This window comes from Pipistrellus kuhlii, unplaced genomic scaffold (assembly GCF_014108245.1).
Source record: "Pipistrellus kuhlii isolate mPipKuh1 unplaced genomic scaffold, mPipKuh1.p scaffold_m20_p_14, whole genome shotgun sequence".
NCBI lineage: Eukaryota > Metazoa > Chordata > Mammalia > Chiroptera > Vespertilionidae > Pipistrellus > Pipistrellus kuhlii.
Window position 1 is genome coordinate 24,772,894 of NW_023425449.1, and position 25,558 is coordinate 24,798,451.

General features: G+C 43.0%; 2 protein-coding genes across 7 annotated transcripts in view; one reads left to right on the forward strand and one right to left on the reverse strand.

Annotated features, from left to right (window-relative positions):
* The window catches only part of LYN (LYN proto-oncogene, Src family tyrosine kinase), an 82,879-nt gene extending 65,404 nt beyond the window's left edge, over positions 1–17,475 (forward strand). For all 6 annotated transcript variants that reach the window (XM_036436946.2, XM_036436947.2, XM_045581419.1 and 3 more), the window contains exons 9-13: positions 1,884–2,066; positions 2,454–2,530; positions 11,001–11,154; positions 14,026–14,157; positions 16,113–17,475. In XM_036436946.2, the coding sequence (XP_036292839.1) occupies positions 1,884–2,066; positions 2,454–2,530; positions 11,001–11,154; positions 14,026–14,157; positions 16,113–16,315 (749 nt within the window). In that variant the 3' untranslated portion in view covers positions 16,316–17,475. The remainder of the gene's footprint in view (positions 1–1,883; positions 2,067–2,453; positions 2,531–11,000; positions 11,155–14,025; positions 14,158–16,112) is intronic.
* On the reverse strand, positions 14,953–15,255 carry LOC118718275 (40S ribosomal protein S29-like). The gene has a single exon (XM_036436956.2). It carries the CDS (start codon positions 15,229–15,231, stop codon positions 15,061–15,063), a length of 171 nt encoding a protein of 56 aa, XP_036292849.1. The 5' UTR covers positions 15,232–15,255; the 3' UTR covers positions 14,953–15,060.
* Positions 17,476–25,558: the final 8,083 nt, after the last annotated feature.

Genomic DNA, 25,558 nt, shown 5'->3' on the forward strand with positions numbered 1-25,558 from the left:
ATATTCCTGGGAGGGAGAGCTCACTCTGGGTGCGTCATTTTTGAGCTTTTTTTTTTTTTTTTTTTTTTTTTTTTTTTTAAGGCTGGGAGTTTAGGGGAGGTCTTAGCGGAGCTCTCAATAGAATATTCATCAGCTTTTCCAGGTGCTCCCTTTCAGGGTCTGGTCTCCACAGATTGGTCAATGTCAGGGCAAGGGGTCATTAGTCATTCCTGATATCACCCACCTGGTTTGGCTGCTTTTCTGAAATACAACTGAGGCCTAGATGTTATCTCTAAAGACAGTGGCCTTCTATATCTGACTGTAAATTGCTAGGCCAGTTTGTTCAGCTATTTGCGTCAGTTTCCCCATTCCATTTGCCAAGGAATTTTCCTAGCTTCTTACAAACGGGAAATCCATTTATATTTTCATGATTCTATTATTCTGTGTAGGTTGTGGCTTTTGAAAATGACACAAGACAATATTTTGTCAGCTTTCTATTACAGCCTTTTCTATATGTTCTTATTTTATTTTATATACTGCATTCTTCATTTTTCTGTAGGGCATTACAAGCTACTAAGTACAAATCAAAGTGGAATATAAAAGAAAGTTTTAACAGAGAAATCTGTGTTCAAGACCAGAAGAAAAATTATTAATTAGGCTTGATAGCTGTAAAGTAATACTTTCTCTTACCCATTTGAAGATGTGGAAATAGAAACATAGTATATTTTAAAAAATAATTTATTTTGTAAAAAAGAAAAAAATAATAATGCACATGGCCAGGGTTTAATCACAAGGAACAACAACAGCCTGTAATTATTGGAATTAAGAGTCTAGGTCAGTGGTCAACAAACTCATTAGTCAACAGAGAGGCAAACTGCAGCTCGAGAGCCGCATGTGGCTCGCGAGCCGCAGTTTGCTGACCACTGCCCTAGCTGCTTTGGCTCAATGGATAGAGCATTGGCCCTTGGTCTGAAGGGTCTCAGGTTCAATTCTGGTAGAGGACATTCAGGCTCAAACCACGGGGCACGTTCAGGAGTCAGCCAATCAATGTGTGTCTCTCATATTGATGTTTATCTCCCTGTCTCTCTCTTTTCCACTCTCTCTAAAAAAACAATGGAAAAAATATCCTTGGGTTAGGATTAGTAACAACAACAAAAAGTACATGAGAAAGTGTGGGGAATGCTGAGGTTAGCCAAGTCGGACAGGTTTCTTCACTGAAGGATGCTGCATCTCCTGGGTGGGGACGGGGTGTTGCAGACAGTGGTTCCCAGACCTTCAGCCCAGAGCCCTTTGTTCATGGAGAGTCACCCAAGTCCAGTTCTCTTTGAAAACTTTGGGGAAAGCTTATTTGACTCTAGTATATCATACATTAAAATTAGCATATATAAATAAAATTTTTAACTGCAAAGCTTGTTTTCTGATTATAAAAATAAGATATATTCACCATAGAATACTTGTTAAGTAAAGGTAGGGTGAGCAAAATTAAAATCACCCATAACTGCACCATTGGAGATAGCCAGTATTTGGTATATTTTGGTGTATTTTCTTCTAGACTGGTGTGTGTGTGTGTGTGTGTGTGTGTGTGTGTGTGTGTTTAAATCTTGGATAAAGAACATTCTATTAATTAGAGGGAAATCTTAGTCCCCAGGATGGAGTGCATATAGAAGTGTTTCTCTTTTTAACTATTGCTTTATAAAAACTTTTTGACTGTGGAATAACTTCAGGTACTTTTGTAAAGATGGTACAGACTAATTCCCATGTACCCTTCACCCAGCTGCCCCTAATGTTAACACGGTATAGAGTATTATGTAAGTTTTTTCTATCTGTAACTAAACCTTCTTCTGATTTTGCACGAAGGCTTTGGGTTTTCGATTTGGTAAAGCATGGCCCTTCTCCCTTCCTAGGTTACTACCACAACAGCACCAAAGTGGCTGTGAAGACGCTGAAGCCAGGCACGATGTCTGTGCAAGCTTTCCTGGAAGAAGCCAACCTCATGAAGACCCTCCAGCATGACAAGCTGGTGAGGCTCTACGCCGTGGTCACCAAGGAGGAGCCCATCTACATCATCACGGAGTACATGGCCAAGGGTGAGGCACCGAAGCCCAGTGCTGTTCCATCACTGAACCCTCTCCTTCCCTGGATGACCTCACTCAATCTTTTCAGCAGTCTCAGGGCTAAAGCAGCCTGCTTTCGTGTTGTGGATGAGGTAGCAGAACATTTACTGAGCACTCATGACCTGCCAAGCGCCATGGCACATGCTTCAACCCATCCTCCTAAGGGCTCTGATATAGCCACTAGGACATGCCCACTTCACAGGGACCTAGACAGATAAGTAGCTTGTCCAAGGCTGCCCTCAGGTTGGCACTTTAAGTTCTAGGGGAAAAGGCATTTTGTCGGGTTCACCCCCTGTAGCAATGATCACTTGAATTGTATTTGTTTGGGGTTTCTAACTTTCTCTCTTCCTCTGTCAACAGGCAGTCTGCTGGATTTCCTGAAGAGTGATGAAGGGGGCAAAGTGCAGCTTCCAAAGCTAATTGACTTTTCTGCTCAGGTGAAGTATGCAGCAGCCAATGTGTGTGTGAATTTGCAGAGACCTCCCCTGTGTCAGATTCATGATGAAATTGTTGCAGGAGAAGGCATTTCCGTTGAATGTTTCCCAGCAGTGGTTATGTGTACACTTCCTTAGAGACAGTACTGGGTGTTATACACAGAGTGCGTGTGTATGTGTCATTGTGACTTTGGGAGTCGTCTTCTTTAACACAAATCAGTCTCTTTCTACTTGTATTTATTTCTGCACAAACAATAGGAACCATGCAGCTGAACTGACCACTTTGGGCTGCATTTTGGGTAAGCAATCCCATGCCATGTACATGCAGCACCTTCTAAGCGATGTGGTATCTAAGTTACTAATGGGATGTACTGTCACCTGTAAGTCCTAAGTGTACTTGAAAACAAAGGGACAGTATTCCTTTTCTGTTCAGTTCTTCTTGTTGGGTGTGCCTTTAGGATTCTGGGAAATATTTATTTATAATATTTCCAGAACTAGTCTAGAATTTGTGAATTTGTTTATGTTGAAATCGCATGTTCCCAAAGTGTACTTAAGAACAGAGGGAAGTTACCCAGAAACCCAGCAATGTCCCCGGTACACCAAGGAAGTGCACATTTGAATGATGCCAGCTACTGACTTTTAATGGTTGCATTGTGTTCGTTCGTCATGTTCAGGAATTCGCTTGTTTCTCAATATTGGCCACAGGTGGTTCATGTAGGGAAGGCCATGTGCCATATCACTCAAAGTGCCATAGAGATTTCTAGAAGTTCTACGAAAGGGAAGTCTCTATGATCTTCATTTCTTACTCCCATTTCTTCCCCCAGACCTTTTTTTAATTGGGAAATAGACGGGCCTTCTTGTGAGATGAGATCAAAGGAATGAATGAGTATATTTAAGAAAGATAGGAACAGCACCTACTCTGCAATAGAGTGTGTGGCAGAGCTGGAGCCCACATCTGAAGATTGGAGTTTGTGTCCTGGCTCTTCCACTCAGTAGCCATGCCATTTTCAGGAAGTGCCTTCTCTGTTTGGGTTGGTTTATTCATCTATCAAATGGGAATGGGAATGCTCACTTTAAGGAGATGTTGTTGAGGGTCAAATCAAACGAGCTGGGTAGACCCAGAGACATAGAAGCATGAACAGACCGTTGAACCTCAGAGGGAAGGCAGGAGAGGATGGGTGGGAAGAGATCAACCAATGAACTTGTATGCATATATGCATGACCCATGGACTCAGACAATGGTGTGGTGAGGGGTTGGGGAGATGAAAGAGGGCTGGAAGAGTTTAATGGGAGAAAAAGGAGGACCTATGTAATACTTTCAATAATAATAAAAAATTTAAAAAATCAAACAAGCTGGCCTGGACCCAGCACTTCAGAGCCTGTTGGTGGAAGCTGAGGACACCTTGGGGGTAACAGTCCCCACTTTGGGAGTGACAGTAAAGGTGTCTTCATCAGATAAAGGTGTCTTTATCTCACTGACCAGAATTTGAGAAGTTTAGTGGGTTCTTTATCTGAGTAGGAGATTCAAATATCATCTGGAACTTCAATTTCTAATATGAAAAGAAGCAAAATGGCTATGGTAGAACTGGAGGAAGGGGAGAGTCCAGCAGCCTTGACTTCTTAATCCTCTCAAACTCTCTAAGCTGGCCCTCAGAGGTCCTATGGGACTCCAAGGGTCTCAGGACCACAGTTTGAAAACCATTGCTCTGCAGCAACAGGAAAAATGACTTGGATGGGTGCAGCTCTAGATCCTATGTAGATAGGGAGCCAGGAAATGGAGAAAGCAGAAGTCTGATAAACTTGTCACACTTGACGCAGCTAAATGAGGCCCTATACCCGGGGTAGTGACTTGGACATCCCCTATTGGTTGACAGACTTGAGGAGTATAGTAAAGGTTTATCACACTTGCTGCTCAGAAAGGGAAAGGGACTGAGAAAGGATGTAGAAACCTAGGACATGTGGGTTATAGTCGTTCCACTGTGCCCTGGATCAAGGGTCTGATCTGTGCCTACAGTTCTGTAGGGTAGAAATCATGCAAATTGGGGTGTGTCCTATACCCAGAGAAGGACTTCAGTTTGCCACATTGGTATTTTGTGTTTGATTTTGCATAGCTTTTCTCAAAACACATCTTGATATAGTCAAAGTTTTAGGTCAAAACCTCTGTATCTGTTCTTTACTAGTGTTGTTACAAAGGGTACCTTTTTCTAACTTAGAAAATATTTTCCGGGGAAGGTTGTTTTCTAAGCCTTTGTGGCTTGCAAAGTAAATCATCACAAAGACTGGCATTGACTGTGACTTTCAAATTGCAGGTTTGGGGCCAGGGGGAGGGCAAGGAGCAATCAAGGCCACTACCACTGGTCTCCATGTAAGCCCGTGTATGAGTCCAGCTCATGCTGGATGAACTCTTGTTAATCTGCCTCAGGGTTTCCTAGCAGAGATGACTGGGTAGAACTGGTGAACATCTAGTTTAAGTGCGTGGAGTGTTAGGTGTCATTAGGAGAGTCTGCAGTCAGGAGTCTCTAAGCAGGTGTGTTCAGCACAAAATGCATTTCCTTTACAAGCAAATACCACCTCCTTTTGAGTTCATCTTTGTTCCTGGTGCAAACCTCATCCAGTCTTATCTTAAGGTGGAGCTCATGGGGCCTCCTGTTCCTCACCCTTAGTTATCATCTGTTTTATTAGCTTGTGGCTTTTCTTGTTGGGATATAGATAACATGAGGAGGGGGCCCAAACCTCAATCTGAAAGCACATACCTTACACATCCGATTTCTGTTAACCACACACAGTGACCGGTCCCACTGTGACACATATGAGCAATTCCCTTTGTGACAGGTACAACTCAACACCCCTCCCCCTTCTCCATGTACCTTTCTGAAAGGATCTCTCCATACAAAGAAAGTCATCTCTGAGTTGTTTCTCCTTTTCCTCTCCATCATCTGCCAATAATTAACTTTGTCACTTTTCCATGGTGAATAACATGAAGATAATAAATATTAATAAAGCTTGCCAAAGCTGATAAGAAGACACCTGGTGCCTAGATACCAGAAAATACAGCCTTTCCTATACCTTTCTCCACTGTACTGTTTAGAGTGGAAATAGGGTAAAGCAGAAGTATTCTATAAGTCCCTTTGGCATTTGAGCCCTAAACAATTAGTAGGCTCTATAACATGTCTATACCTTTCTTCCATTAGCATTGTCAAGCTCATCAAAGAGTTGAGACATTGAGTGTTTGCAAAGGATGTAGTTCAATTCAGCAGTTTTTCACAATGGGAGATGGAGAGTAGAAACAAACCAGTTTACTTAATCCCAGCGCCAGGGCCAGAAGAATAAGAAGCAAGGGACTTTTCCCACAGTCTCCCATCTGGCCTCTTCTTCCCTGTACCCATGCCCTACTTCCCCATGCTCTACTTTCCCCTTACCACCCCCTGTATGGCAACCGAGACAGGAAGTGGGGTCAGTGCACATGGTTGCCTTTCAGTTCATGTGAGAACTGACTTCATCACTTCCTGTCTCGGGCTGTGTTCTGAAAGGCTCTACTGAGCCCAGCTGAAATCCAGACTCTCCAACTCATCAGCCCACTCACCGTCCTCTCCATTGAATGGAGATCAGGCAATCCCAACTATAGCAGCTTCGCCCCTTACTTCTCATTCTTGTCTTAAATGAAGCCAGGTTGAGCTTTTTGTGCCGAAATAGGAAAGTTACCCCTTTGCAAAGGAACTCGGATACTTTCAGAGCAGAGTCTTTGCATAATTCCCTTCCAGTTTTTGCCTCATCTAAGAGAAGAAATGAACTTGGGGAGAGAAGGGGGTGAAATCTGTGGGAATTTCCTTCAGCAGAAGCTGAGACAAAATGGTAGACTTATAAAACTGAGAGAAAAGAGAAATGGGAAATTCACAGTTGCAATATGGAGGCCAGATAAGACATCCTGTCATTCAGGCCAAGTGAATCAAAGCATTTCTTGCTCTTTGGTGGCAACTTCCCTGAAGTGCAAAAATTACCAAAAATGAAATGGACAATTACATATGAGTAAAACTGCAATAAAAACTGAAACACACTGCCCTTACCGGTTTGACTCAGTGGATAGAGCATTGGCCTGTGGACACAAGGTTCCATTCCAATCAAGGGCATGTAGCTTGGTTGCAGGCACATTCCAGTAGTGTGTGTGCAGGCGGCAGCTGATCTATGCTTCTCCCTCATCGATGTTTCTAACTCTCCCCCTCTCCCTTCCTCTCTGTAAAAAATCAATAAAATATATATTTTAAAAACAAACAAAAAACTGAAACACCAAAGTTGCTGCCGCAATCATGGAAATGGATAACATTTCTTTAATTCCTTCTAGTTAATAAAACACTTCTACTTCCAACATTTAATTTGAGCCCACAACCTTGAGAGCATTTATATTGTTATTAATGCATATTACAAAGGAGGAGGTGAGCTTGGACTTGTCCAAAGTTATAGAACTGGTAGGAGGAATTGCTGGACTTGATCCCTGGCCTTCTGACTTTAGGTAACTGGTTCTCTCCTCTGTGCCCCACAGTCATTCCCTGATCAGAATTGTTCCTATGATCACTTTGCATCTGACACTATGCTGACATGTGCTTTCCCCCTTTATGTATTTTGCTTATCAGAATTAATGGTATCTTCAGGCCCCCCCCCCCCAAAAAAAAGTCTCCATTGCCAAGACGTATCACATAATGATGGTGCTCAAGGTACATTTTGCCCCCTAATGTTACATTTAAAGCTACATTTAAGTTGGAAATAGGTAAAAGGAGGAAGTTAGGGGAACCTCAGTCTATTTCTATGTGATTCTCAACCTTTTGGAATAGGAAGGCCTTTGACTTTGACATCAGCGTGTTTTGAGTACTCCCTCATTATGGTAGCTACTGAGAAAACAATGTATAGATTAGGAATTCCTTGTACTAACTCTAGGTTTGGACCCACCTGTCTATTGGTGGTAAATCAGGTCTGAAATGTTAGGGGGTGGGGGGGTGTTATGAGGATGTTTCTAGAGTATTTTCCAATACCATTGATATGGGTCTCCTGAAAAATAAGTTACATGCTCATTTGCAGCTCAAGGCAATCCTCTACTCTGCCCCTCCCCAATAATAAGGCAATATAATAATAATAATAATAATAAGGTTTTTATTTTCAAAACCCATATTAATATTAACCCTTGATGGACAGTGTCATCACGTTTAATTTACTTAACCTGGGGGAAGAATCACACTGAGATTCTGAATCAGATTCAGTGGCAGGTGGAAGCCTCAGGGGTCAGACTTGGCTAGCTTTTCACCCAGGAGAGCCTGGCCAGATCCCCTCCCCACTTCCTGTTTAATCTCACCCCTTAAAATGGGAGTTCTCATACCGGAACCTATATTGAGGCCCCACGTACCCAATTCTTTCAAGCACAAAAGCCTCCTCAAGGGGAGAAGCCCACTTAAGAGATAGTTAATTCCATAAAATCATCTGAGCCGGACACCGCTCTGACAGAAGGGGCCACAAGGCCATCGGAATGTCCCCTCCACACTTAACCGTACTGCGAACCCCCCAGTTGGTCACTGGCAACTCACCTCTCAATAAACATATGTGAGCGAAGCTGTGTTCCTTGGGAGGGAGGATCCTCTCTTTCCTTCCTCCCGGCAGTGCAGGCAGGGCTGAGACGGCTTGTGCTACTTGGTAATTTGGGGGATAGGAACACAGACTTTCCATTTAAATTTAAATGACTTCAGTTCAACTTAAACGCTTCTGAAAACTTTGGTCTGACTTAACGTTTTTGACCTTGTACCCTGGAAAAATACTTATTTGCAAAGTAAATGGGACTCTGTACTTTGTCTTCTGTCCACACCCTATCCCCATAATAAGCATGGTGTGTGTGTGTGGGGGGGGAAGGCGGGGAGAGACAGAAAATGATGAGCAGGGGAGCAGATGCAGTAATGTTTTACAAAATGTTGGGATTCTGAAAACTTTCCATTGGCTTATATGTATTTCTGTGTGTGTGTGTGTGTGTGTGTGTGTGTGTGAGTGAAATCGTGCATATACTGAAAAATAGATACACTCTGGTGACACTCCCATGTAGAGTGTGTCTGCAGTGGTCCTCTGGGGTTCTGATGAGGGACTGAAATCCATCCCCGATCAGCTTGCCCACCAGCCATGACAGCTGGGTCACCTCCACCTGGAGGAAGTGGTGCCTTCTCCTAATTGGCCGTGAGCCCTGGAGGGGACATCTGTTGGGAGGGTTGACACTTCCTATTTATAGCAGCCGTGGGAGAGGCAGGCTGCTCGTTGGGGTCAGACGTTCCGTAAAACCTTACTTCTCTCTTTGGTTGCACATATGTTTTTAGCCCCGACCCTTCTCGGACTTGCAGTGGCTGATGGCAGACACCTGGTGGGCGGCTCCTTCTCTTCACATAGTGCCTTTGAAAGGCCTCTAGGGAGACTTGCATGGCACAAGACTGGGAGTCTGCTTATTTAGCTCTGATAAGATCAGGTTGCCCTTTAACTCAGGAAACATCATTTCTTAAAAATATGTTTTTATTTAGAGAGAGAGAGAAAGGGAGAGGAATAGAAAGAAACATAGATGAGAGAGGATTGACTGCTTCCCGCACGCCCCCTACTGGGGATCCAGCTCACAGCATAGGTATGTGCCCTGATTGGGAATCAAACTAGCAACCTCTTGGTTCCTGGGTCAAAGTTCAACCACTGAGCCATACCAGTGAGGACAGGAAACATCATTTTTAATATCTTCTCTGTGCCTGGAGCTTTCACTTGGAACTACTTACCTTGAATTTCACCAGAACCCTTGTGGGTGACTGACTCAGGCTGAGATCCCAGCGGCTCAGTCTCTTACCTAGCGGTTTCTCTCTGTAAACACACACACATCACCAAAGGGAGAAAATGTCCTCATCCTATATTTACACTGAAGGTACAAAAAGGGGGACTGAGAAATGTATGTTCGCTGTGCTATTTGAGCTGAAGAACACGAGAACTGCAAAGCACATCTAAACCTAAATCAGCTCACTTTACATCAGGAGTGCAGAGCTGGCTCCCATCATCCCCTTACAGGGTTATTCTCATTGTAGGGAATGTGGCTGCTTTTGACTTCAAATGCCCAGTAGCTTCACACACAGACTCTGGAACCCAGAGTTAGGCATTAGCACCATGAAGATGAGACATTTTTTAGCATCGGCAAGTGGTTTAGAAAAAGAGCCAAGGTTCTCACGTGTCTGGACATCACCAGGTTTCCCACCCCTGGAGTGAGGCCCAGGGAATGGCGTCATGGTGCTGGCATGGCCCAACATGACGAAAACCCCCTCAGATTGTTTAACACCTAAAGTTTACATCAGTTTCCATGATATAGAGGGAGAGACGCCAGGGTCCCCTTCCTCCAAGCTGTGAGGCCAAAGGAGCCACTCTCACTAAGTTACAGGAAAGACTGATTCAAGGAACCCATGTCAACTACCGTCAACTGCAATTTCAGGCCAAAATTGGGATTGTAGCCAACTTTGGTTCATTCGGGTTCCTGGCCCAGCTTGTGTACAATATTGGAATGTTACATAAGTGTCCAAGGACAGCAAAGTACGTACCCTACACATGTGCTAAGGGGTTTACATTGCTGCCATGATCATAGACAGGTAAACAGGTGAGGATCAGGGAGCGCTGGGACCACACATATTGAACAAGGAGTTGGGCCAAGCTTATTAAAGGAAGTGTCGCCGAAACCAGTTTGGCTCAGTGGATAGAGCGTCGGCCTGTGGACTGAAGGGTCTCAGGTTCGATTCTGGTCAAGGGCATGTACCTTGGTTGTGGGTACATTCCCAGTAGGGGGTATGCAAGAGGCAGCTGATTGATGATTCTCTCTCAACGATGTTTCTAACTCTCTATCCATCTCTCTTCAGCTCTGTAAAAAATCAATAAAATATATATATTTTTTTTTTTTTTTTTTTAAAGTGTCCTCTCAGCTGAGCTCTGCAGAGTGAGATGGCCAGGTGAAAGGGCAGGTGGGAATGCGCCAACAAAGGACCTCTCAGTGAATGGGATGATTGATGTTCAACCAACTGAGCCACACCGGCCAGGGCCATCCTGTTCTTGACGCCCCAATAACTTATTTGTATCAGCAGGTCACTTTCTCCAGCCCTGTCTTCTCGTTTGAAAAACAGATCATGACATCTATCTACCTGCAAGAATTTAGTAGGGTTTTAAAAAGATTCTCCACACATTAGAAAACATTGAGACATGTAGCTATTATTAAAAGGATCATGTTGAGACCTGATTACCATCATGAGAGATTTGGGGCCAGTTGTTTTAGAAAGGACTCAAAATGGTGATTGTAATATATCCACTGGTTTTAAAACTTCAATGATCAGAATAATGTATATGAAAGAATTTCAAAAACTCATCCATTTTTTGGTTTTCCTTGATGGCCTTCTACGATAGTCTACCCTTACCTTGAAAACGAATGTCTTCTTGTGTCCAGATCGCAGAGGGAATGGCGTACATTGAGAGGAAGAACTACATTCACCGAGACCTGCGAGCAGCTAACGTCCTGGTCTCTGAGTCGCTCATGTGCAAAATTGCCGACTTTGGCCTTGCTCGAATAATTGAAGATAATGAGTACACAGCAAGGGAAGGTATGCTAATGATCTCTGGGTGTATTGTTATTATTTAGTTTTATTTTTCTCTGTTTTTAACAAAGCAGTTACAGTAGTCACCACTAATAAAATGAATTCATTTGATAGAATAGTCTAAATTTAAATATATAAAAGCCAAGCGACCAAAATGCCAGAACCACCGGTTGCTTTGATGTGCACTGTGTCCCCCCACCCCTGACTCCAATGGGGGTGGGGCCAGCCAGCCAACCACCCGTGGCACCTCCCCACCTGCAGCCAGCCCCACCCTCGATTGCCCCATTCAGGGTGGGCTGGCTGGACCCCCTCCCCACCTGTGCACAAGTTTGTGCACCAGGCCTCTAATGTATCATAATTGCTATTTGTGATTCTAATACTTGTTCTAAAAAAATTACTCTCTTGATTAACCCCACACCATACTTTTATAACATTTACAAATGCTATCTATCCTTTGTATTTCAAGAAAGGAAAGCAAAACTAAAAGAGATTTGGTCAAGTCAAGATTCTTTGTTTATGGTCTATGTTAAAGCTTTTCACCCATATAATGAAGTACAAGTTCTTCACTATGTAGAGAAAATATTTACAACAGTAATTTTATATTCTATGTTCTGGCCTTTTAATTGCAAATTAAAACATGGAAGTTATTACACACATATAAGTAAATATAATGCTACAAAAATACACGACCTTACTTTCCCACAATTCATACTATAAACATGAATCAAAAATGCACAGAAAGGCATACATCTCCCACTTCCTGGCACATTTCTCTTTCCTCCTCTTCTCTCACCTCTTTCCCCTCCCCACCTCTCCCCTCTCCTCTTTTCCCCTCCCCTCCTCTCCTCTCCTTTCCTTTATGGAGGGCCACGTCTGGAATTTCACTGGCTTTTCCTGTTCAAGACTCATCCATGTCGCCGATGATCTGAGGATTCGGAAGGTCTCCCTCACAAACATTGAGTGAATATCTTTGCAGTGCTTTCTCTCTTCCGAAAGAGCCAAGCACTTTCTTGACATTCCTAAGAGTTATTAAACAAGGATTATTTTCCTTTTAGCTCCATATGTGTTATTTCTGGAAAGGGCCCGCAGACTTACAGAGGTGACAGACAGGTGGAAAACATTGCTTTGATTTGTGTAGCATCTCTCGCCTCTATCATGTTTAAGGTGGTTTTCCTCCTGCCTCAATTCTCTGTTCTCTCAGGTGGTTTATTACTCACCTTGACCTTAATTATCCTCAACAAAAGGCAGGTGAAGGAGAACAGTTTGAGAAAACACAGCTTAAAAAGTAGTAGTGAAAATCTAGTCAGTATTTGGAGCGTGGCAGGCACTATTCTAAGTACTTTTCGTACATTATCTCATTGATCTTTACAATAATCCTATGTGGTGGTGGTGATGATGAGATCATAGTGATGGTGATTTCCACCTAATAGATGAGGAAACCGAGAGGTCTAGCAGCTTCTGAGGTCCCATAGTAAGCGGTAGGGCTAGTTTTCAAACCCAGGACATCTAGCTTCAAAATACATGAGCTGGAATTTACTCCACTGCTTTTGTTGAATATCACAGACCTGGAGTCTCATAAAAATAATTGTTCTCATGAGTGAGACAGGTGGCTTGGCATGGAGAGCTCGGATTCTAGAATCAAACAGTAATGCAGTTTACCTTCCATTGGTATTCACCTGAGCCAAGCACACAGATCAGCTGCGAGGGTTCAGGTGTTTACTCATTTTACAGACGGAGGTGCCAGGAAGACACAAAGGCAGTAGTAATTTGTGGGGGGTCACAGCACACTGGGATCAGCAGAATCTCATTCAAACCCAGCCACAGCCACCCACGCCTGAACTGCTACCCCAGGAGTAGGGGGGGCGGGGTTTAGGGCTGGAATGTGCTACAGGGAGTGCACCACACACAAGAGCTGCTCTGTGAGGCTTCCTTCTGTCCATTTTGTTCTTATTCTGATTCCCAATTTTGGACTGACACCACAAAAACATTATAAAGCAAAGACATGAAAAGGCAAACATCTTTTTAAAATTGTTAAGTTGTTGGTGGAAACCCCCAGCCTGAGCCCCTACCTTCCTCAAGGTGACAGGGAGAGCCTTGGGCCAGCTTCGCCTCTCGGGTGACCTGGTGGAGGGGTGTCCCTTAGCTTCACCAGCCTCTGATGAGAAGCTTAGATCACCACTGTCTCATTCTGGGCAGATTGTCATCCTACTCGATTTCTAAAAGCCTAATAACGTTTGGTTCCATCAAAGGAAATCAGGAGACATTAAAGACTGGAGGAACATCTGAAGTTCCTTTGGGTACAGGCTTAAGAGCTTTATCTACAGGAACATGTACATCAAGATGTATTTGCATTCCATATAAACATAGTTTGGTTTAATTATTAGAGAAAATGTAAACACTAAAGATATATTCAGGGTGGGGCAAAAGTAGATTTATAGTACAACAACTATAAATAATAGTGAATAAAGCCTGTTTCACATACTCATAACTGTAAACCTACTTTTGTCCCACCTTGTATATGCTTTAAAGACTGGCGTTGGGAGGCAAATGGACCAGGTAAGAAAGGTAAAGAAATGCCTTTACCTTCTGCATCGCATGCGTGTATGGTTACGGTGGGCTGGTTAGGATATCTCTGGGCAGAGACACAAGAAACGCTGCTTCTTCACAGGGAAATGCCCAAATGGGAAACCGAGGAGGGAGGCCGACATTTTAAGTAGAACATTTTGTGTCATCTCTATTTCTTACTGTGTGTGTTACCTATTCAAAAAGAAAAATATGTAATTTTCTCAAAAGGAGGAAATTGTGAGGGTCACATGGCCATGGCCTTTTTGTGTCAGCTCAGAGGCACAAGTAAGACGCCCGTGTGTTCTCTCTTAGGTGCTAAATTCCCCATCAAGTGGACCGCCCCAGAAGCCATCAACTTCGGATGTTTCACTATCAAGTCTGATGTGTGGTCCTTCGGCATCCTCCTGTATGAGATCGTCACCTATGGGAAAATTCCTTATCCAGGTAGCCTTCATTTACCTTGCTCCGTTCAAGTGACCAAAAGGCCTAAGGCAGACCTGGTCGTGCGGCTTGGTTGAATGTCAACCTATGAACCAAGAGGTCACGGGGCACCTGCCAGGCGGTCCCTGGGGACAGTCCTGTCTGCGGCTGCCCCCCTCCCCTGGCATGTGTGATAACTGTGTGGAACCTCCCAGGTGCAGCTGACGGGATGACATGTCTTGCTGTCCCTTTCTGGGAGGCACTGCAGTTTCACGTTCCTCCTCTTGGCTCAGACCACTTCTGCCTCTGGCTGGCAGGTGCCTCCTGGCTCATCAAAGATAGGCTTTAAGTTTCTGTTTCTTGTTCTTTTGAGGGGGGATAAATTAAAGAGGAGGAAAGGAAATGAGGCCAATGGTACTTACTTCACTATCTTAAAAGCCACACTGTAATGATATTTATATATGAATTTCTAAAGAAATTAGAGGAGCCAAAAGCCGTTTGGCTCAGTAGATAGAGTGTCAGCCTGCAGATTCAAGGTCCCTGGTTCGATTCCGGTCAGGGGCATGTACCTTGATTGCCAGCACATCCCCATTGGGGGGTGTGCAGAGGCAGCTGATCAATGTTTCTGACTCTCTGTCCCTCTTCCTTCCTCTCTGTAAAAAATCAATTATATATATATATATATATATATATATATATATATATATATATATATATTTTTTTTTTTTTTTTTTTAAGAAGCAACTAGAGGGGATTTTGTGGTTGGGGTTTTGTTTTGCTTTGTTCTTACTAAGAGAAAGGAAGTTCGAAAAATGGCAAAGTTTTTTTTTTTTTTTTTAAGTGTTGTTTTTTTTATTTTATGTACAAAGAGATAGCATTGTCATAAGGTAGAGAGATGTCTTCAATGACCCATTCACAGAAGTTCCCTTAGTCCAACTTAATGAAACCGATGTCCTTCGCGTACTGGCGGAAACACTGGCGGCACATGTTGAGGCCGTACTTTCGGATCAGGCCGTGGTGGTTAGAGCAGACACGGCAAGATCGAGAGCCCTGGCCGAATTTCCTCCGGTGGCTCCAGTAGAGTTGCTGGTGACCCATCTTGCTCACTTGGTAGCAACGAGGCAAAAGGCCGAAAATGGCAAAGTTTTCTGAAGCATCTTGTCTTTTCTGACTGTTGCTTACCAGATACATGCAGCATCTCAGTGCCCTCTGTGAGTCAGAGCCAGGAAACACATCCTGTGCAGATAACACTCACCGGGGTTGCAGCCGTGCTCAGGAAAAACTCATTTGCCCCTTTGGAAGCATTGTTGGGTGGGAGACTGTGATCCCGTGGTAGCTGGTGCCTCTTCCCTCTCGCACACAGAGAAGCCCCTTAGTCTTTAAAGATGTCAGGGCTGCTGGAGCAACTGGGCTCCCGTCTCCAGTCACTAACCCCCTGTTCCTTCCCTATCTCTGTTCTGCTGCATTTTTCTCCTTCCTATGCTCCTTCATCAACCTTCAGTCTTTCTAATTCCACACCTACTCCAGACGTCCCTTCCTGCTCCCATTCACTTCCCTACCCTGGGGGCATCTTCCCCCCTGGGCTGTGGGCCATTTTGAGGACAAGTCTCTGTCATCATCTTCTTTTTGTGTCTCAGAGCTTAGTGCTAGCTCAAGACCCATAGTAAGTACTCAATAAGTGCTTGTTTAGAGAATGAAAGGTGGAATATGCAAGTGCTTGCCTTTTAAGATCATCAGCTTGACTCTTAGGGTCTGGTTGAGGTCTCCTTCCCACTCTTTCTTTCTTTCTTTCTTTCTTTTTTTCTTTCTTTCTTTCTTTCTTTCTTTCTTTCATAAAACTCATCATTCAGTTGCTTTGTTTGTTGGTTTACTTGTACATAAAAAGATAGACTCCAAATTTGTCTCTCCAAAGAAATTTCAATCGTTGTACTGTTGATATTTAGCTCTGTTGACTAAGAGTTTGCCGACCCCTGTTTCAGGGAGAACGAACGCGGACGTGATGACCGCGCTGTCGCAGGGCTACAGGATGCCCCGCATGGAGAACTGCCCGGACGAGCTCTATGAGATCATGAAGATGTGCTGGAAGGAAAAGGCCGAAGAGAGGCCCACGTTTGATTACTTGCAGAGCGTGCTGGACGACTTCTACACAGCCACGGAAGGCCAGTATCAGCAGCAGCCTTAGGACACAGGAAGCCCCCGAGCCCCAGGTTCTCATGTGCTGAGGTCATCAGCCACCCCTGCTTCCTGGAGTGAGGCTGCGTTACTCAGGAAGACAGCCTCTCTACGCGGAAAAGTATCCTCTTCTGGCAGGCTGAGGCCCCCGGCTCTGCCATCCTGCTCTGCTGGACACGAGTCTGAATACAGCCCCCTGAGCAGAAGACACCGGCTCTGCCCCAGGGGCACCCACTGTGGCCTCTTGTTTACAATTGGATGTGCGGCTCAAAGGTGCCGAGGCCGTTTCAGTCAATCCCCCCCAGCAGCAGAACTGAACTCACCTAAAAAAAAGTAAAATAACCCGATGCCTATCATGGCACGTGTCAGTATGTTCCCTGTGCTTCGGCTTCTTTGTTTAAACATTACTAATCCAACCTGTTAGGTTTTTCCCGTGATGTCAGAAGCTTCAACACCTTTCTCAGATTTCGGGGATCACCCCTCCCCCTACATCTGAGACTGTTGGACATTTCCGTCCGGGGAGACTGCCCAGACGGAAAGCAGCCACGCTTTTCTTTAGAAGTGTCTTTCCTGTACAAGTGTCTGTCCTCTGAGAGTCACGCAGAGCTGCTGAGTTCAGGGATGTGGGCCTCACCAACTGCCCGGCCTTGCCCACACCTACCGGGACTACCTGACCAAGGACTGTTTTCCAATGGTCCAGCTTTCCAATTCCACACCTTCCTCTATACAGACTTTCATTGACAATGTAGTTTGGAAGAACAATGCAATTCTAATCTCTGCAGAACTGTACGGGGCCCTTATGAAACGTAAGAATTTCCTTTATCGCTTCAAGTGATTTGAACATTATTTTGATGATCAAATATTAATGTTAGTTGTACTCGAAGTAAAAACTCCATGTGTGTTATAATTATGTTACAATTCAGCAGTTTTTCTAAGTGGTGTGAGATGTGTGTGAGTCTATTTATACAGAATATGAAGGAGATGCACGACTGAGGAGGCGCCGGTGAGTCCCTGTGGCCAGGGATACAGGAGGTTTTTGTTTACTAAATTTTTCTTACTACTGTAAGCTTTGAATGGAAAATGCTGTGTCACATGTTTCACTTATACTGTCCTGTATATATCTAATATTTCTATTTTTGATTTTATTTTAATACACCTGGTCCAATAACATCTCAAGCTTTTTACTTGTGTCTCAGATTTTCAACTCTTGTCCATGTAAAAATGAGTACCAGTTGGGGGGGGGGGGGCGGATTGAGAGGTGATTCCATATGATTACATGGTTTAAAAGACTTGTACAAATTCTGCCCCCATCCTTTGAGCAATTCAGCATGGAGAGCTGAAAAGGATGCCTGAACATCTCTTTTTGGGGCCCAATAGGGTTTGTTTTCAATTAGGCTTAGCAGACACCATTAAAATATCACCTCGCATGCGTTGGCTAGACCTTGGGTACCTAGGGGAAGGGATAAAATATTCTACTTTTCCCTAACTTGTATCTCCTTTCCTGTGTGATTTTTAAAAATGTCCTTTCTAAGATATTCTTCAAACCTGTTTCGCAAGTGCCATATTCACAAGACAGATTATCATCATGGAATCTCCGCACAGCTCATCACTTGATTGACGGCAGCGCACCCATCTGTGCCCATTTTCTTTCACAGTCACACGTGTGGCCCCACATATCACGTGGAGAGAAGGTGTAAAGAATTCCTAAAGCAAAAAGAAGTCTCTAGAATGACTAGATGTATCTTCACCTGGTTTTCCCTCTCCCAGGTTTTCCCTTTCCCTTTTGACATGTTCACATTCAGCTTCTCCTTCCGAAAGGTTTTCCCTTTCCCTTTTGACATGTTCACATTCAGCTTCTCCTTTCTGTCAAGCATGTGGTCCCTTCCTCATGGGTCTCCAGCAGCTCGGGCCACATCGCTCACCTCCAGCATGTGCTTCAGCCACATAGTGCTCCTTTGCAGTGGGATTCCACCTCCCCGTGGCTGACAGGCAAAACAAGGGGCCGAGTAGGTTTTTGTATAATCTCAGGGCATCCAGTGGTGTGCAGCAATTATTTTCATCATCACATCTCAGGCCACCAAGCACCTGGAAGATAGAATGCCCGCTCCCCAAGATCCTGCCTCTATTTGCACAACGAAAGTTTCCCTAGTGGATATAATGTTTTCTCAGGCCTGAGAGCCACTCCTCTAAGTGTTCACTCCTTTTGCAAAGTTATCTCAACAGAAGATCAGCTTTCTCTTTCCTCAGATGGTTTGGTTTCCCAAGGGAGGAATAGAGGAGAAAGGGAGAAAATGTTTTTGCCTTTCCCCTTTCTTATGAGCACAAGGCTCACTGAACTTAATAAAACTTAGAAGCTTCCCACTGGTGTCTTTAGTAGAAAGGGAGCCCCAACCGGTTTTGGCTCAGTGGGTAGAGCTCCGACCTGTGGACTGAAGGGTCCCAGGTTCGATTCCTGTCAAGGGCATGTACCTAGGTTGCGGGTATATCCCCAGGAGGGGGTGTGCAGGAGGCAGCTGATCAGTGTTTCTAACTCGCTATCCCTCTCCCTTCCTCTCTGTAAAAAAACAATAAAATACATTTTTTTTAAAAAGAAAGAAAAAAGGGAACACTCACTAAGTGCCAACACAGCCCACCAAGCATGCCTCCCTGGATTCTGCTAGAATCTACTAGAGAAGCACACTGTTCAGGCCTTCTTTTAGGAGAGGTTCTAAACCTCGGGAGCCTTGACCCCTGTCCCAAAGTTCACAAGAGGTCAATAGCAGGAGGATAGGACAAGGGCACTGAGATGTAAGTATCAACTCATTTCCAATTTTGCCTGTGGTAATGGCTTCTTTTTTATCTCTCCCTTTGCTCAACCCAACTACATCCTGGCAGTAGCTTCCAAAAGGTACTCAGTGCTGAAACTCCATCATCTTTTTTTTTTTTTTTTTAATATATTTTATTGATTTTTTTTTACAGAGAGGAGGAAAGAGGAATAGAGAGCTAGAAACGTCGATGAGAGAGAAACATCGACCAGCTGCCTCTTGCACACCTCCTTCCGGGGATGTGCCTGCAACCAATGTACATGCCCTTGACCAGAATTGAACCTGGGACCTTTTAGTCCGCAGACCGACGCTCTACCACTGAGCCAAACCGATTTGGGCTGAAACCCCAGCATCTTGATACACGTTCCACTGACTTAACACAGATGCTCATCCTGTGGCTCATCTAGCCCTTATTATGATTTGACTGCCACGTTCCACAACCAGTCCATTGCTTACGTTCTCAGCCACAAGCACCTCTCAGATGAGACCTCACCACCAGCCAGCCTCCCCTCAGGAACATCCTCTTCTGCTTCTGCCTCGTGGAATGGAGACGTCAGTTCTGTGTCCCCTACATTTTGACTAAGAAGTCTTTAGATTAAGTGGAGATGAGCCTTGCCTTCTTCCCGAGGTGTTTGCTCCCTTTTGTGGTTGGGCACTTTATATTATAAAATTACCTCCCATTCAGATCACAGCCCCTGAAGGTCTGGCAGGTGCTAGCACTAGTCCACAGCTGAACAACCAGTTGCATTTAAGGTCACAGAAGGAATAGGTTTGTTTCATATTATTTCCTAGTAAAATGAAGTACTTTTCTAGTGGTATCTCCCTGGCAGATATTCTAAGTGGGCAAAAGAATTACTTATAAAATGCTCCACTGGGGTCCACATAAGATATAAGGGGAAATTTCTTGTAAGTAATTTCACTTTTACAAAAAAAGTCATGCATGCATTTATCATCATAAATTTTTTTTCATAAACTTTAAAAAGGCAATTTATACAGAATATACTGTTGAATAAAATGCTTTGATAACATTTATGCTCCATTTTCTAACATGAAGATATATTAAACTGATAAAATTTTATCCCAGAAAGTTCTAATTTGATAGATGTATAGGAAGAAAGCCTTCCCATTTGATTTTTGTGTTCTTGTGAGTCTAAATGCTTCTGAAAGGAGCGCGAGCCAAAAATGTCACAGGATTCTCAAGATGGCCCCCATGTGATGCTGGCTGCAGCCCTTTCATGTGACAGCATTGGGGAAGTCTTGGTGGTCTTTGTCTCTAGGTCCTTGGAAAACCATTAGAAATCATCTGAATTGGCCAATGTGCAATATCAACACAGAACTTCTGGAATCAAAGGTGGCTTTAGTCCCAGCACCAAAGGTAGACGCGTATTTCAGAACAAGAAAACAATCTGAAAATGTTTTACACTGAGGCTGACCTTAGACCCCTTCATTGAGAATCTGTTACCCTTAAGGTGAGATGGGTTTTGATTTCAGGTTTGTTTTTTGTGTTGTGGTTTAACTTAAAAGGTTAATACAAAGATTATTAACTAAATATTTGGTGATGAACACTGCAAGGGAAAAGAAAACACATAACAACTTTACTCAAATAAAATATTCCCGCCCTAACCGGTTTGGCTTGGTGGATAGAGCATCGGCCTGAGGATCAAAAGGTCCCAGGTTCGATTCCAGTCAAGGTCATGTATCTTGGTTGCAGGCACATCCCCAGTAGGGAGTGTGCAGGAGGCAGCTGATCAATGTTTTTCTCTCATCAGCGTTTCTAATTCTCTCTCTCCCTCCCTCTCTGTGAAAAATCAATAAAATATATTTTAAAAGATAAAATAAAATACTCCTGCAGAAACATGCCTGAACTCATACTAAGTGGGATGAATATAGCCTATACATTGCTTTAGGTCAGATTTTGCCTTCAAATGAGCTCAAGATGGGTTTCAGAGTTTTTTGGACTTTGGAATTGTGGGTAAAGGGACAGACCTGTACCCAGGGAGCTGGGAGGATGTGCGAGACCTTTTAATATCAGTGATGTATCTGATTCAAATGGAGGACATGGGGAGGGTGGCTACCCAAAACCCATTATATGCAGGCATGTTCTAAGATGCAAAACAGTGTCTCTTTGAAAAAACGCAGTCATTAACATAATCTCTGATCACGTGCCCCTCAGGGAGGTCTGATACTTAGCCGATCAGTTGGGGAAAATAGCGGGTGGCTTCCGTCGTCCACAAGAGCTGCCAGCGTGCCGTGGTGGCAAGGATAGTGAAGGGATGCAGAAGCAGGCTGCATTCAGAGCTCAAAAAAGATGCTCCTTCACATGAAAGCCAGACCACATGGAGCATTACGTTCTATTCTGAACGCTTGATGGCAAAGCCTCAAATCTTAGCTACCCTGGAAAAGTCACTTTGTTGTGGGCAACAGGGTGTGCGTGAAAGAGCGGGGAGCCTGCCAAACGAGGAAGTCTTATTACGTTCGTGGGAGTCACACTGGTGTTTTGATGGGATAGATAAGTGAAATCATTTAAAAACATTTGCTCTGTCAAAGGATTATATTTCAAGTCTTTCTTTGTAAGACAGTTTTTCCAAAGTAGATCATCACTCCTACTCTCCTTTTTGTTAATGCACTTACCCCTAAGTCAGGTGTTCTGTGGGCTAATAGTAGTCACTCAGTACAGTGCTTCATTGAACAGTTCCATGAGCACAGGAACTGTGGGCGTGCGAGGGACATGGGTGTCTAGTCTCAGGTTGCCCGCTCTCTGGGGACAAGTACTGTGCCGGAGCAGGTAGAGCAAGGAAAATATCACAGGGAACGACCGGTACAGAATGCGAGGATCATTCTGAGATCACAGAGCGAGCTGATGACAAGAACAGGCTTTCTTCCATATGTGACATTAGGGATTAACTTGGAAGGGGGACAGGGCCCAGTGGCTGGCTCAGTGGTTGAGCATTGACCTATGAACCAGGAGGTCACGGTTTGATTCCTTGGCAGGGCAAATGCCCAGGTTGCAGGATCAATGATTCTCATCACTGATGCTGCCCAGAATATGGATGTCCTTCCTGGAAGTAAATGGAATTGAACCAACCACATAATTTCCCCAACCTCAGCACAGCAGTGAGACGGGGTGCTGAGAAGAGTAGCTCTCAATTAGAAATCATGTCAGTGAGAAGCTTTATTTCTCATTTATCAGCTCATTTTATTTAGATTCTCAACCAGGGACACCTTGCTTATTTGCATAGTCTGGACAACGTCTTTCCTTTCTTTCCTTGGGTTAGACTCATACAATTTGACCCAGTTTTGTAAAATCTCATTATTAATCAAAACCTTTTAAAATATTGATGTTGCCCAAACCAGTTTGGCTCAATGGATAGAGCATCAGCCTGCGGACTGAAAGGACCCAGGTTCGATTCTGTTCAGGGGCATGTACCTTGGTTGTGGACACATCCCCAGCGGGAGGTGTTCAGGAGGCAGCTGATCAATGTTTCTCTCTCATTGATGTTTCTAACTCTCTATCCCTCTCTCTAAAAAATCAATAAAATATATTTTTTTAAATAAAATAAAATAAAATATTGATGTTATTATTGGACCTAATCAACTTCTAGAAATCTCAAATATCTGAAATAATGTAGAAATGCTTGAATAACTTATAGGTTCCAATGTACTCATTTCACTACTATTTACAGTTCAGAAATATTGAAACTTTTTAAATAGCTGAGTTATTTATTCAGTCACTCTGTAGTAAAGACCTGATATGGGTCCAGAATTATGCGATACATTGAGGATATTTATGGACCGATTTAAGCCAATTAGAAAGGAAAGATGAACTGAATTGCATAGAAAGTGCATATAAAGTGAGATAATATCCATAATACATTCTTAAGTAGAAATTATCAGAATATAATACAATGATTAGACCTATTCTTTTTAAAGTCATAGGAAAAAAGAAAACACTTGAAGAGAGCACACTCAAATCTTAACAAAAATTGAACTAGGATAGTTTTCATCTATCTTTCAATTTCTGTTATTACATATTACTTTAATAATGGAATAGAAGAGAATAATGAAACTAAATTCTCTTTGTAGAGTGAACAAAATCAATTAAAATAAACAAGTTGGGTTTTTAAAAATAAAACACACCACATAGTTGGGGCTATGAAAGGAACACAAGAGCCAACTGAAAGTTTTCCCAAAAGCCAAAACTGGGACAATTTGAGTAACAAAATAAGTGAATTAGTATTGGATTACAAACCAGAGCATGAAAAAAAAAAATACTCATGAATCCATACTGGTATAAATAGTTTAATAAATAAATAGAGGAGAAGAAAAAATTTTCCCATGCGGAGTAAGTCCAAATAATTTATGTATTTTGCCTTCAAAGAGATGAAGTGTAACTCCACTCAAGTGTGCACTGCACACATAGACTTTCTCCCAAAGCGAATGCAGCCAGGCCAGAGGGGGAGATAACTTCCTGTGGAGAAGCCTGACAAGCACCACCTCAGGCAGGTGATCGAAGCCACATAGACGGTGATTTGTCCTATTGATAGTGTGTGCGCTTGATATGAAACGATGAAATGGCATTTAACCTCTGGTCTTTCTCTCCCAAATCCATAGCCCCAGTCTGCTCATTAGAAAAGCATCAGATACATTTCAATGAGGGGCATCTTCCAACAGACCCCACCAGTAACCTTCCAAGCCATCAAGTTCATCAAAATCAAAGAGTCTGAGATTCTGCTACAACAAGAGCAACAAACTAAGGAGACATAATGTCTAAATGCAAAGTGGTGATCTGGATGCGACCTTGGAACAGAAAAGGGACATCTGGTTAAAACTAAGGAAATCTGAATAAAATGTGTACTTGACTAAAAACAACGTGTCAATGTCAGTTCATTCTTTGTGACAAATGCACATATATGCATTTGGATATTAATCCAATATAAACAGGGGAAACTGGATGCAAGGCCAGTGAGAACTTGCTGTACTGTCCTTGAAATTTTTCTGTAAATCTAAAGCTTTTCTAAAAATAAAGTTTATTAGCAACAACAACAAAAAGTAAACAAGTTTGTTCTTGGTACCAGGAAGTCATAGTTACTATCCTGACATTTACCTTTATCCAACATCTCAATTACATTATTTAAGAAGTCCATCTTTTCTTCCATTGTAGATCCTTATTTATAAAGTTAAAACTTCATTAAGAACAAGAAGTGAACAGAATGTTTTTATCTGACTCCTGAAAAACACAAAATAACAAACCAACCCATGTACTAAGCCTTCGACGGTTGGTAGTCAATTCCAGTCAAATACCTCAGGGGACAGCGCCATCTAGTGTTCTATCACGAAATGAACCAATGGTGGTTTCAGTAACTTCTCTTTCAGGGGTCCTCAAACTTTTTAAAGTGGGGGCCAGATCACGGTCCCTCAGAGAGCTGGAGGGCCGGACTATATGAACTACTAATTCCTACTGTAACACCTCGGCTGCGCTCACTGCCCAAAAAACCTGGCGGGCCGGATCAGACTCCTCTGCGGGCCGCATGTGGCCCGCGGGCCGTAGTTTGAAGACGCCTGCATCCTTTCTAGATGCGATCTTGGGACAGAAAAAGGACATTTGGTTAAAACTTCAATTCTACTTCAAAACTAGAAGGAAAAAAAAGGGGGACAACATATCTCCCCCCACTGCCAAGAAAGTATTCATAATCTCAAATGACTTGAGCAATCAAGTGGAAATAATTTTGTTTATAAAATGCTTACTTTATGTTCAAAACTTCAGTCCAAAACTAATATGCATGAAAGATAGTTCATCAGAAACACAAACTTACCAAAGAGTGTAGTAAAAAGTTTTTAAATTTACAAAATAAGTCTTATAAAACAGTAGATCTCAATTCTATGTGTAGGTTTCAGAAACTGCAAAGCTATACATTAATATTGCGTTATTTAACTTTAATCCAACACTTTACATATAGTTTCTTTGCTTAATAAGTTTATGCTTATTTTAATATCATCATGTTATTCATAAACTTATACATTTAGTAAGAATAAACAGTGAGAGAGGAAAGCATGAGCTCAATTAAGGTCTAAAATTACTCAAGTGAAAACAATGAAATGATTGGTTAACATATATTGTTTTTGAACCAGCATGACTTTTAAAAATATGTCATAAAAGAAACACAGCTGAAATAACTGGCACCTTCCAATTGCAAATAACCAAAGTAGCAGTTTGCCTACAGTATAAAGGGCCAAAAGTTACTTTTCCCAAATTTCCTCTGTAATTGGCATATAGAATAAAGTGGGACAAAGAAAAACACTCCAGCTCTGGCCCGTTCAGTTGGTTGGAGCATCGTCCCATATAACAAACTGTGCGGGTTCCATCCCTGGTCAGGGCCCATTAGGAAGGCAACCAATTGATCTCTCTCTCTCTCTCTCTCTCTCTCTCTCCTCCCCCCCCCCCCCCCCTT

Bases quoted from the DNA above. Each gene is read 5' to 3' on its own strand.
- LOC118718275 (XM_036436956.2), bottom strand. From the start codon at position 15,231: ATGGGTCACCAGCAACTCTACTGGAGCCACCGGAGGAAATTCGGCCAG.